The sequence below is a fragment of the Arachis ipaensis genome, chromosome B1 (assembly GCF_059453495.1).
Source record: "Arachis ipaensis isolate K30076 ecotype BB chromosome B1, ASM5945349v1, whole genome shotgun sequence".
Classification (NCBI taxonomy): domain Eukaryota; kingdom Viridiplantae; phylum Streptophyta; class Magnoliopsida; order Fabales; family Fabaceae; genus Arachis; species Arachis ipaensis.
Window position 1 is genome coordinate 107,683,900 of NC_142436.1, and position 12,535 is coordinate 107,696,434.

General features: G+C 37.1%; 1 protein-coding gene across 8 annotated transcripts; it reads left to right on the plus strand.

Annotated features, from left to right (window-relative positions):
- Window positions 1-899: 899 nt before the first annotated feature.
- On the plus strand, window positions 900-9,588 carry MOS1 (modifier of snc1). 8 transcript variants are annotated; one of them, XR_015902395.1, is made up of 12 exons: window positions 900-1,236; window positions 2,224-2,299; window positions 2,465-2,548; window positions 2,638-2,682; window positions 2,784-3,159; window positions 3,644-3,746; window positions 4,539-4,610; window positions 4,731-6,045; window positions 6,119-6,383; window positions 6,469-9,055; window positions 9,150-9,205; window positions 9,340-9,588. XR_015902395.1 is itself a non-coding variant. In XM_088501594.1 (10 exons), exons 2-10 carry the CDS (start codon window positions 2,268-2,270, stop codon window positions 8,959-8,961), a joined length of 4,785 nt encoding a protein of 1,594 aa, XP_088357720.1. In that variant the 5' UTR covers window positions 900-1,236; window positions 2,224-2,267; the 3' UTR covers window positions 8,962-9,588. The 8 variants fall into 8 exon arrangements, 2 of the variants coding, with proteins under 2 accessions (XP_088357720.1, XP_088357721.1); XR_015902396.1 differs by having other exon boundaries at window positions 949-1,364; XR_015902393.1 differs by having other exon boundaries at window positions 9,150-9,588.
- Window positions 9,589-12,535: the final 2,947 nt, after the last annotated feature.

A 12,535-nucleotide genomic window follows, 5' to 3' on the forward strand; every position in this document is an offset into this window, starting at 1 on the left:
TTTAAAATATTATTCATTATATATAGTTTGTAAAAAAATGTTATGCTATTTATATGAGTTAACACTATAAACTTTTATTGAAATTAAAATTTTTTTGCCATTTTAATTAGACTTATATATACATTTAACAAATAAATAAATAAATAGATTAATAAACTAGTAATCTTTTTTTTTTGTCATGAACTAGTAACATGTAAATAGGGGTGAACGCGGATCGAAACAGATTAGATATGGTCAAAATCTCGATCCGCACTAAAATCATCTGATTGGATACAATATTCGCAGTTTTTAAACTTAGATCTGATCTAATCCGCAAATAATTGGATATCAAATATATCCGCAAAACATAAAATATTTTTAAAAACTTATTTTTATTAAAAATATCAAATATCAATAAAATCTTTTTCTGCTATTCTTTTAAATATGTTTACTTATAGCCAATGAATTATAGCTCAAATGGCATAATCTTTTCATACTCAATTAAAAGGTTGCGGGTTGGAGTCTCCTATCTTTAATAAAAAAAACATGTTTACTTATAAAATAATATTAAATATATTTTTTTAAATAATAAAAATTATAATAAATATTAGTTACAATAAAATATAAAAATAATATTTACTTATTTATTTATTTATTTTTATGGACTTACAAATATACAAATACAAACATAAAATTTATTATTCAATTCTATTAGTATTCGAATCAGTACAGATCAGATCAAATCTAATTTAATAATCTTAACAATTAGATTTATATTCACAATTTTCAAATTAAATTTGAGTAAATATTACAAATATACAAATCAAATCTGATGTATAGACACCTCTACGGGTAAATGGCGTATAGAATTGCTGAATTGGTTTAACGTGAAATATAAGCCTCACTTAAATGTAATTTCTAAGGTGGGCCTTATGTGAATAAAACAAAACATTTTTCAGGGCGTAACTCAACTGCTACCGCTACGTTCCCCCGAAAGCCCGAACCCTCTCAGCTCTCTTCTCTCTTTCTCTCTCTATCGCTTGCTGGTTCGCTTTCTCTCTCTACCCCCCATTCTTCCTCTCCGATCCGAAACCCACCTTCACCGCCTTCACTCTGCACAGATCCTCCGTCTATCTCATCCTTCAACGGTGCTCTCTTAACCTTCCGATCGGTCCTCCTCCTTTCTCCTCTGCGCTCCTCTCTCCAATTCCACCTCTCTAGGGTTTCTTTGGGCCACACGTTTTTCCTTAGCATCCGGTACACTTTCATTTGCACTTCGAGCTATTTTTCATCCGCGTTTGGTTCCACCTGAAAACGAACACCGAAAAACCACGTATTGCGAGGGAGAAAAAAAATCGAATTACAACTGAAAATTTTTTGCCAGTGTAAACTACTACTGCATATATAATTTTTATTTTTTATTTTTTTTTTGTTATTTCTCTGCTTGTTCTATGTTGTTATAGATTAAGATGGAAGGATGTCAAATATATTTGTTTTCCTCTCAGGAAAACTTGTTTATGTAGCCAATTGTCGCATCTAATGGCCTTGCTTTTTAATTAGGCTTCTTAACTTTAATTTCACTATTGTTTTCCTTCAATATGAAGATATATGCGTTTACAATTGAAGAGTAATTGTTATTGAAGAGTGTACACTGCTTTTGTTGGCTCTTTATTTGGATCTATAATTTGGTGGGGAGGGTCATTATGTTAGAAAATCATTGATTCTGGTGAATAGAATGTAAAACTTTTGGAATGTAAATTATGGTAGACTTAGTGTAGAATATGGTTGCTGATAAAGGTCATCCACCTGTTGTTCATATGTTCCCCGACCCTTCTGTCTCTCTCTTATCAGTTGATACTTGATACATTGCATGGAATGATTTCACTTTGGGAGTTATGAGTATCATTAGACCTGATATTGTAAAAGAGGCTTAGGAACTTAGTATAGAAGTTACTTGCAGAAGCCAATTCTTTTTCCAGCAACCCGTGAGTGTAAACTGTTCCTTCAAATTTAAGAAAGTTTCTATTATATTTGTCCTTGGATTTAATAGTGACATTATTTCTTTTCTGCTCCATCCCTTTTTGGTATGTAAGTAGGTTTAATATAATATTAATAGTTACAAATGTGGTCTGAATTCTGTCATGTATCAATTTATTACGCTATATTATAATTTTATATTCAGTTGTCTGTAAGCATCGTTTATGATAGGCCACTAAGTTTTTTTTTTTTTTTAATTCTTATTAGGCCCTTTCAACTGGCTTGAATGACAGTGCGGTGGTGTCCAGGCAATGACTTCAAGCATGTTGAGTGGGGAGCGAAGGTATGCCTTTGTTTACGTGCTCTAGAAGCCAACATGTAAATGTGGCCAAACCAAATTTTTGATATGTCTTGTATTGAAAATCCTGCTTCTGTCGTTGGCAATATGATTATATTTTATAATGAACTAAAGAAAATTGAGATTAATGATTCTAATGCTGTTTTGCAGATGGGCCTCTTCTTCCAGAAGAGGTGGTATGACTGTTCTAGGGAAAGTTGCTGTTCCAAAACCTATTAACTTACCCAGCCAGAGGTATTTGATTTCTTGATGGATTCTTTTTATTTTCAGTTGACTGTGGTATTGCTTTATGATCTGAAAATTTCCCCTTCTTTTGTATCAAGGTTAGAGAAACATGGTTTGGACCCTAATGTGGAGATTGTTCCCAAGTGAGTAAATATTCTCAGGACCTAATGTTGTGACTTCTGCTATAATTGTTCTTAATGTTCCAGAATTTTATTTGTTTTCGGTCATTGTTTATTTTGAGTAGGGGTACCCTCAGCTGGGGTAGTAGATCATCATCTTCTGCATCAAATGCTTGGGGGTCCTCTTCTCTCTCTCCAAATACTGATGGTGGTGCTAGTTCACCCAGCCACCTCAGTGCTCGGCCATCATCTGGTGGGAGTGGTACAAGGCCTTCGACTGCTAGTAGTGATAGGGCTCTCGAGTCCTGTACAAATGCATGGGGGTCAAGTTCTCGGCCTTCATCAGCATCTGGGCCGCTGACATCAAATCAGACTTCACTTGCATCATTGCGTCCTCGCAGTGCAGAGACAAGACCTGGTAGCTCACAGTTATCTAGATTTGCTGAACCCTCCACTGACAATTCAGGTGCTTGGAGTGGTGCTAGGACCGCAGAGAAACTGGTATGGTTCTGTTTATTTGTTCTTGAAACTTCGATTTTGCTACCAATTATATCTGAAATATTTATTTATTATAATTTTATGATTATGACAATCTAATTTTCCAGGTTAGTGGTTAATTTTTTAACGTAGTATTTGTGATGTTTATCCTCGAACAATTGCGTTAATACTTTGTTTCAGTTTGACAGTAATTTTGCACTTTTCACACTCTTTTTTTCCTGCTGGTTTGGCATGGTGCACACCCAGTAAATACACATACTTGTGGCTGTAATTCAGTAGTTTTATGGTTATGATTATCTGATAGTATATGTGGTGTAGCAACTTTGAACTTCTTGCGTGCTAAAGGCACTGTCTCTTGGGGTTTGTTGAAGTAGTTGTAAGAGTTTTTTGCTTGACACGTTCCTGTGTCCTCAGTGGTTGCAGCCATGGTTGCCTCTGTTTTATAGGCATTATTTGCTGATAGTAGTCACTTTTTGTACAAATGCAGGGAGTTTCTCAACCCAAGAGTGATGGATTTTCATTGAGCTCTGGAGACTTTCCAACTCTTGGTTCTGAGAAGGACAAGTCTGCCCTGAATTCTGAGTTGCAAGGTATTATTGTTCTGTATTATTATTCTGACCTGAATTCTGTTTTATATTATTATGGTGTTTAATATTTCAATTGCTAATCCATTATTGTTTTACTGATCTTTTACTATTGACCATTAAGTGCCACAGTATTGTTGTTGCTATTGTTACTATTATTGCGTCACATGTTATAGTTTTTTATTGTACCTTTATAAAAGTTTTGATTTACTTGTAGGAGTTCTTTGTTCATATAATTATATCAATTGTTCCTCTTAACATTTTAAAGTTTGAACCAACAAGTCTTTTCTTGGCCCAGAAACTTAAAGGCTTAACATAACTGTATTTTATTGGGATCAAATTTTGACTTCAAGTTCTTTGTTTATATAATGATATCTCATGTATGCTGTTCACTCCTTACTCTTGCATTTCCCTTGCTCTATAAGAGTATGTTTCATTCGTTTTCTACCATGAATATTATTGTAAGGCCAAAGTTCTGACTTATAACTTGATATTTCAATGTATTTGGTGTCCCATTTTATTAATTATGATTATACTAGGAGATATTTGAGTTAAATATTAATATGTGGTAGGTTCTACAATTCTTTTACATTTAAAATACTGTTGAAATATTTCTAATTGTTAATTATGAATCTTACTATCCGTAAAATGCTTCGACTCATGTTACGGGGAATCAATTTCCCGACTCCTGAATTTTATCTCAATTTGACAACCTTGTCATAAATATTTAGAGAACATAGAACAATTGTTTTGTTCTTTAAGAGAAAGTTTTTAACAATTTTTATCAACTGCTAGCAGATGACAGTTCTCATGGCCGACCTAGCTCCTCCTCGGGACCACAGAAGGAGAAAAGTGAGGCCTCTATTGTTGGTGTGTCATGCCCTTTGATATTTTTATTTGTGCTTCAATTGTTCTTTAATTCCATTTCTGCCGATAGGATTTTGCATTCGAGCTTCTATAACTAATGTTCTTCTGTTGTCAATATCACAGCTGATGTTCCGGTGAATGAAAATATGAAGGGTGGTGTGATTGATTCCTGGAGAAGGGATCATCAGTCTCATGGAGAGGATGACATGAGGCCTGGGATAGAGAAATGGCAAGGAAATACCCAGCCTTACCCTAATGCTTCTGTTCCACCTCAACACTATGATGCCTGGCATGGTCCTCCAGTAAATAATCCTCAAAATGGTGTTTGGTTCCGGGGTCCTGCTGGTGGGCCCCCATTTGGAAATCCTGTTACTCCTGGTGGCTTTCCTATTGAACCATTTCCTTATTATCGTCCAGGCATTCCACCAACTGGTCTTGTCAACTCACCACCAGTTCCCCCTCCTGGGAATGGACCAAGAGGGCACCCTAAGAATGGAGATGTCTTTAGGCCTCATATGCCTGATGCGTATATTCGTCCAGGCATTCCTATGAGACCTGGATATTTTCATGGTCCAATGGCCTTTGAGGGATACTATGGTCCTCCTATGGGCTACTACAATTCAAATGAACGAGATGTACCCTTCATGGGAATGGCAGCTGGACCACCTGTTCATAATAGGTACCCAAATCAAAATCCTCCTGAGCCTGCCAATTCACAAGGTAAACCTGGTGGGTATGGTATTGCTGGAAAGCCGTTGGCCTCTGAGCAAGTGGAATCCAGCCATCCTCCTGAGACTGCTGTGCCATACAGAGTTCTTCTTAAGCAACATGAATCTGATGGAAAAAATGAGAGAGTAAATTGGGAGGATTCAGAGACAACCAATGCATCATATATTGACAGGAGGGACCGACCAAGAATTGCAGTCTGGGAGAATGAGCAGAGATCAAACTATAGAAAGAATGAGATGGATTTGAGGAAGAGTGCTCATGGTGAAGAACCACCTTCTCAGGCTTTGGAAAATCAAGTATCTAGTTCATCTGTTACTCTTAAGGCCAAGTTTCCTGACAGTTCAGGAAACATTAAGAAGCCTGGTGATATTTCGCCAAGGAAATTAGATCGTGGTAATGCTGCCTCTGGTGTGCTAGAAACTCCCCCAAGATCATCTGCTCCAAAAGATGCCAGTCTGATTAAGAAGATAGAGGGTTTGAATGCAAAAGCCAGGGATAATTCATCTGCTAGAAACAGAGATGAGCAAAGAAATAAATTTCATGCCAATAGTGCTTCAGTGAACAATGTGAAGGAAGCTGGTGCTGGTGGTATGTTTCCTGCTAGAGCTCCTGCCACTGATGTCATAAACCCACCTCATCATGAAGTCAATGCCTCTGGTGGAGAAAAGAATTTCGATTCCTTATCTGCCAGTGGACCAACATCATCCAGGTTTGTCCATAATTTCTTGGTATTGACTGATTGTGGTTAGATTCTTGATGATGCTGATATGCTTTATTCACAGGCAAATTGCTCGTGGCATGCAAAGTAGAGGTGACCACCGTAACAAGGGAAAAACAAGCAATGAAGATGTTGATGGTTGGCGAAAGAAACCTGAGGTTGCTGATATCTCAGCTTTATCAGGTGCACAGTTGGAAGCAACTAATCTTCTTATTGGTGACCATCAGATCTCTGTTGAGAGCTATGATAGGTCTGGCTCATATAACCCAGTAAGGCGTGATGGAGAATCTGTTCAAACCAGGTCTGAACCAATTGATAGCCATGATCAGGTAATGCATACATGATGCATCATTTCTATATCCGTTATTAGCTATCTAGTGTACATTTAACACAACAAATTCCGAAACTCATCAGCGTGCCAAAATGAAAGAGTTGGCCAAGCAGCGGACTAAGCAACTGCAGGAGGAAGAGGAGGAGCGAATAAGAAAGCAAAAGGCTAAAGCTCTTGCAAAGCTGGATGAGTTGAATAGACGTTCTCAAGCAGTGGAAGGTCCAACTTCAAAAGAGTCTGCTACAACGTCTGACATCCCCAATAAGCAACAAGAATTACAGCCATCTGATTCAGCAATTGTATCAGGAAAATTTGGAGTTGTGAGTTCAGCTTTAAATTCTGATGCTAAGGCTATCCCTCATATTAATGATATTAGCATTAATAAAGTTGAAAAGTTACCCATCTTGTCCAGTGAGCCACCTTCAGAGACCCATGTGAATTCTGGCAAAGAGGCTGTTCTGATTCATAATCTGTCAATGAACTTGCAACAAGATGTTAATAGTGCTGATGGCATGAATGCCTTACAGTTTCGCAATAATATTACCTCAAAGCAGAAGCGAACGAGCTATAAACAAAAGCAGAATCTTCCTTCAGAGAAAACTGGGAGTGAAAAGGTTGCATCTTCCACTTCATTTGGCTCAAAGGCCGAGAATGATTTAGTGGTTGATATTTCTGTATCTTCTGGCAATGTTATCCATGAAGTTGGTTCAACTGGTGGATTGAACATGCCCATGAATTCAGCTACTATGGTTGATTCCTCTGTAAACCAGAGAAAGAAGAATACCAGGAATGGGAAAAACAAACAAAAATTTGAAGATAGTTCTTCTGCATTACCATTGGCACCAAAAGAAGCTAATATTTCAAAAAGCTCTGTCGAAATTGATAAGGCCAAGGTTGCCAACATTGAGTTAGAACAGGGTCCAGTTCAACCATCATCCTTGTCTAAGGATTCAACTCAATTTTCAGAGCATCACAGACATTCAGCAAGTGAGGAAGCCCATGCTAAAATGAATAGTCAGTGGAAACCTCAGCATTCTCGTAGGCCATCGAGAAATATGCAAGCTACTAGACCAGCAGAGAAATCTCATGGGAGTGATGCAGTGATGTGGGCCCCTGTGAAACACCATAATAAGACTGACGTGGATGAATCAGATGAGAAAACCAAAGCAGAGGCAGTCAATACTGAGAAGAGTGATCAGCAGGTGCATAATTTTAAAAATAAGAGGGCAGAAATGGAGAGATATGTTCCAAAACCTGTTGCTAAAGAAATGGCTCAGCAAGGAAGCATCCAACAACAGGTGGTTTCATCAGTCAATCAGGCTCCAGCAGATGGGAATGTTGGAAGAGTTGATTCTGTTTCTGTGGGTCCACAGATTGCTCAGGTAACTGATTCAATTGTTGGAAAAGTGACCCATGGAATGGAGCCTAAAAATAGAGATGGTAGGCATGCTAAGCAGGGTAAAGCGCATGGATCTTGGCGGCAGCGGAATCAAATGGAAACAACTAATGTGCATGATGTGCGGGGTGGACTGGACATTGATTCAAACTCTGAACCAATTGTTCAGGGACAAACAGAAGATCGTGGAGATCCTAAGTCTGAAATAAACTTATCGAAGGGGCAATCAATGCAAATTAATAACTATAGTGATCTTGATGGTTCAAACAATCCTGTCAATCATGATTCAGCTGCTCATGTTTCTCTTCCTGTTATTAAAGATCATGGAGCAACAGGCAGAGGTAGGCGGGTTCCTTTCAGAGGACATAAGGGTGGAGGGATGAACCATGATGTGGATCATAAGAAAAATGATGGAGAGTTGGAGAGAAATGAAACACCCACTTCATCCTCTGAGCCTAGTCAACCAGATATCGGTGCTGCTGCTTTGAAAGAAAATCGAAATGTTGGAGAACGCTTGACTTCTCACTGGCAACCCAAATCTCAGGCTTCAAATAATCAGAGGGGAAACAAATCCAGTGATCTAAATGTCGGTTCAGTTGTGGTTGGAGTTAACAAAAAGGATCCCTGTTGCGATGAAGAATCAATTCCAGCCGCTGATGACAAGATGTCTAATGCTCATGTAGCTCAACCTCACAATGATCAATCAGTCTTGGACAAGAGCAAGGCCAGAGAAACTACACATTTTGGGAACCAAGATTCTAAAAGAGAGAGGAAACATGTGCCAACAAGGAGGCATCCCAACTCCTCAAATCAGGGAAATGTTAACTTGGTTGAGCAATCTCCCACATCTATAGATCAAAGGCATGATCACCGCCCATTCTCTGGCTTTGGCAAAAATGGAAACCTAAACAGGTTTGGACGAGGACACGAGCCTCGTGGAGATTGGAAACCACCTGCCCAAGATAACAGGCACTATAATCAATCTACAAACAGGGAGAGGCAGGGCCCAAACCTGCATTATGAGTACCACCCTGTCGGACCATATGATGGCAGCAAATCAGACAACATAGAACGGCCTAAAGATGGTAATCATGCTGGTGGAAGATTTAGGGATCGAGGTCAACCTCATTCCCGGCGAGGTGGGGGAAACTTCTATGGACGCCAAGCTGGTGCTGATTAGATGCTTTGGTAATCAGTAGTTGGAATTAGTCTGTGTGTTCCATCAGAAGCCATACATCCATTAACTTGGCTGCTTAATACAGCCGTGTTTTCAGGTATATGTGGTCTTCAGATACCTTTGAACTTTCAATTGTAAATGCAGCCTCAATGCCTCCAATTATCTTCTGATTGTCGGTATGTATTCCACAGGGAGGGCTAGAAGTGAAGATGGTACCCTGTTTTTTGTAGGGCGGGGCTAAGAAAAGGTTTGATGGTTATTGCTGTAATATTGTAGTGCTGTGGTGGATGGTTATTTTTCTAATGTAATTGAAAATAGAATATTTGATGGCATTTTGTTTTTAATGGAGCACTTGTCCTGTTTCAACGAGCCTCTTTTCAGGCACCAGAAAGAACGAGTGTTTTGTGTGCCATCTGCTCATATGAGATGCGTTCCAGGCCTTACGCAGTTTGAGGAAGAAAATGATTATTTCACCATAGCTAAAGACTACCAAGTAATTCAGCAAAGAAGCAAGCAAAAGATTGGTGTTCGCAGTGTATTTCTTATTTTGATATGCGTTTTGAATAATTTTTTTCGAGCGTTGAAAGCTTAATTAGTCATTTGGAATGAATAGTTCCCAGTTTATCCTGACCTCAAATGTCTAAGCTTCCATTTTCGTTGTGTCTAATATCAATAGGCATTTGAAAAAAGATTCTTTTTCGTCATTTTCCCCCGATATTCGAGAAGTTTGTGTGCTGTTGAGACTTGGGACTTTGAAGTCAATGTTGGGCAATATCTTGTTTTCTTTAGGAGAGAGTGGTACAGTAGCATTGGGGCTATTGGGGGATCGCAATAGTTCTGAATTCTGATCAGGGTCGATAGTGCCAGGATAGATGATGGGGGTAGGGGCAGAGAAAAAAAAAATTGTCTGCGAGTTCAGATGAACGCATAATCTAGGAAGGGAAGGGATTTTGAACCAAAAAAGGAAAGGATTATGTAGTGAAAATGTAAAATCACTCCGGTTATTAGATAGAATAGTCTATTATTGATAAATGCAGAGAACTGATTATTACTTAATCGAATTTGATTTTCCTTTTTAAAATAGTTATACGATTAACACTACGTTTACTTGACTCGAAAATTAAAACCTAAAATCACGTGCTAAAAGATATTTACTAAACAAAATTTTAGTACTTCCATTTAAAAAATAGACACCACTTTAATAAAGATATTAAAAATATCTTTTTTTAAAGGTATTTACATATGTCATGTTATTATTGGACATCTTTATTAAACCGGTTAATAATTTATTTTTTAATAAACCAGAATAAAATTGATTTATTATAACAACAATAAACTCAATTCTCTGCTTTATAATTATTAGACTCGGTTTGATCCAATCGAATTATACAATCTAAACCGAATATCTTTAAATTTTTTGATAAAAAAATAAATATATCCCTGACTTTTTGTTTTGCGGATATTTAAATACCTAAAAATTTAAAAATACAATTAAATCCTTAAAAAAAATTTGGGTTTATTATTATAGTTATAAAAAAAATTGGTTTTATTCTAATTTATTAAGAAATAAAAAAATAACCGATTCATTAATACGTCCAATAATAATGCGACACGTAAACGTCTTTACAAAGACATTTTTAGCATCTTTATTGGAGTTTCCCCTTACAAAATATATATTAGTATTTCCATTGAGTCATTGACATGTGACGTGAATAACATTCTTGTGAAAATAATCAAAATATTGAGCAAGTGTGCCCATAAACCACATTTTTTTTGTTTTTTGTTTTACACAATAAACAGTCAAGTATTTATCGATGTTCCTACATATTTATTATTAATTGGGTTTTCGCAATAATAAAAAGTATGCAACTTTGCATTCTTGTGACATGCATTCAGAATGTTTTTTTTTTTGTTTTTCGCGGTATCTTTCAGTCTGACATGCTAAAGATTAATTTGCTGTGATACTGAACTCCATTTAAGGATTTGTGATACTGAAGTCCATTTAAGGGTTTGTTGTTATCTGCATTCACAATTTTTATTACCTATGTCAATAAGCATTTATCATTCTTTGTCTTTTTTTTCCTTTACAAAAACTAAGGCGAAGAAATAAATTTATAGAGAAAATTTCATTTTGCCACGATAGAACTTATAAAATAGAGAAAAGGACAAATAGGTTCCTGACCTTTTGTCTCGCGAACATTTTCGTCCCTGAACATTTGAAACTACTTTTAAATTTCCGACCTTTACAAAACTTGGACGGATGAATCCCTCCGTCCAAATGCCTCCGTCAGACCCAACGGAAAAGTCTGACATGGCTCCCGTTTTGATGACCTGGCATGACGGGTTGACACGTGGACTGATGATTGGAAGGGTACTTTCGAAAATTGGACAAATAAGTCCCTGAGCCTAAAAACTACGTCGTTTCGCGTTTGGCCCTAATCCTTAAATTGATTGCGTTTCTTTGTGGAGGCTGGTGGTGAGGAGATCTACCTACATCAACAATGGCTGCTAATGGAGCAATGGAGCATCATCAACGTCAAGAAGAAGCCTCAGTGGAGTAAGACAAGAAAATTCAGCTTCAAGCTCAGTTCATTGTGTTGTGTACGCCGAAGACCCGAAGGACGATGTTGCCCCGAGGTGCTTTTGTGGAGTTTATGCAATAATGTATATGTCGAGGACGATTAGCAACCCAAACAGAATCTTCTTGGCTTGCCCATTCTATAAGGTAAGATAAAAAATTTGGGAATTTTGTTCTGAAATGGTTTTATATAGTACATAATTTTGGGAATTTTGAGAGGGAAAGCAACTGCATTGCAAATTTTTTGTTTGGGTCGATGAGCATCTTGCTAGAATTAGAAGCAATGGTTGCATCTTTGATAAAAGACCTCTGGTTGAGAAAAAGGTTGAAGTTGTTGAAGAGGAAGAGCAATTAGATCATATGATGGTTGTTCTGGAGGAGAAGGTTACTGCTTTAGAGAAGAAAAAAAACCCATTGCTTGTTGTATGAGTATACTTTTATGTGCTGTTTTTGTTGCTTTTTATGTATGTAGTGCTTGAGAAATGAATTCTAGAAATTAGAATAGAAAAATGAGTTGATCCAGGTTTTTGTTGTGTATTGAAACATGCCATTTAGGCAATTTATGTATCCTATTATCTAAATGCAATTCAAGTTATGATATCAGTATGTTGTTGAAGTTATGTTGTCAATATCTAAAGAAGCATTGAATGATTGAAGAAAGTAGGCATAAAAGTTGTATACATAAACACAGAACATAGATTGAAAGTTATATAAATATATTTGCCACAGTCAAATTTTCTAAAAGCTGCCCAAAAAGAACAAATCTCCTAAAGTGTATAGTCTTATGAAGCTTAACATCACAAAAGTAAGCCTTAAGCACCTAACAAATTTGCAACGGTTTATAAAATCCTAAGAGCTTCTAAAAAAAAAACAAGTCTCCCAAAAAAATATTGTTGTCACAGTCAAGTTTCCTAAAAGCTATTACAAGGCATAGTGGGATGCCCAAGATGACATATTTCTTCACTTCTTTGGATTGATGGAGGGTGGATTAGGGATGAA

Excerpts from the sequence above, each read along its gene's own strand:
- MOS1 (XM_088501594.1), top strand. The coding sequence starts at position 2,268 with ATGACTTCAAGCATGTTGAGTGGGGAGCGAAG. Across the intron at positions 2,300-2,464 it reads ATGTTGAGTGGGGAGCGAAG|ATGGGCCTCTTCTTCCAGAA; the intron begins GTATGCCTTTGT and ends GCTGTTTTGCAG. Across the intron at positions 6,046-6,118 it reads AGTGGACCAACATCATCCAG|GCAAATTGCTCGTGGCATGC; the intron begins GTTTGTCCATAA and ends CTTTATTCACAG.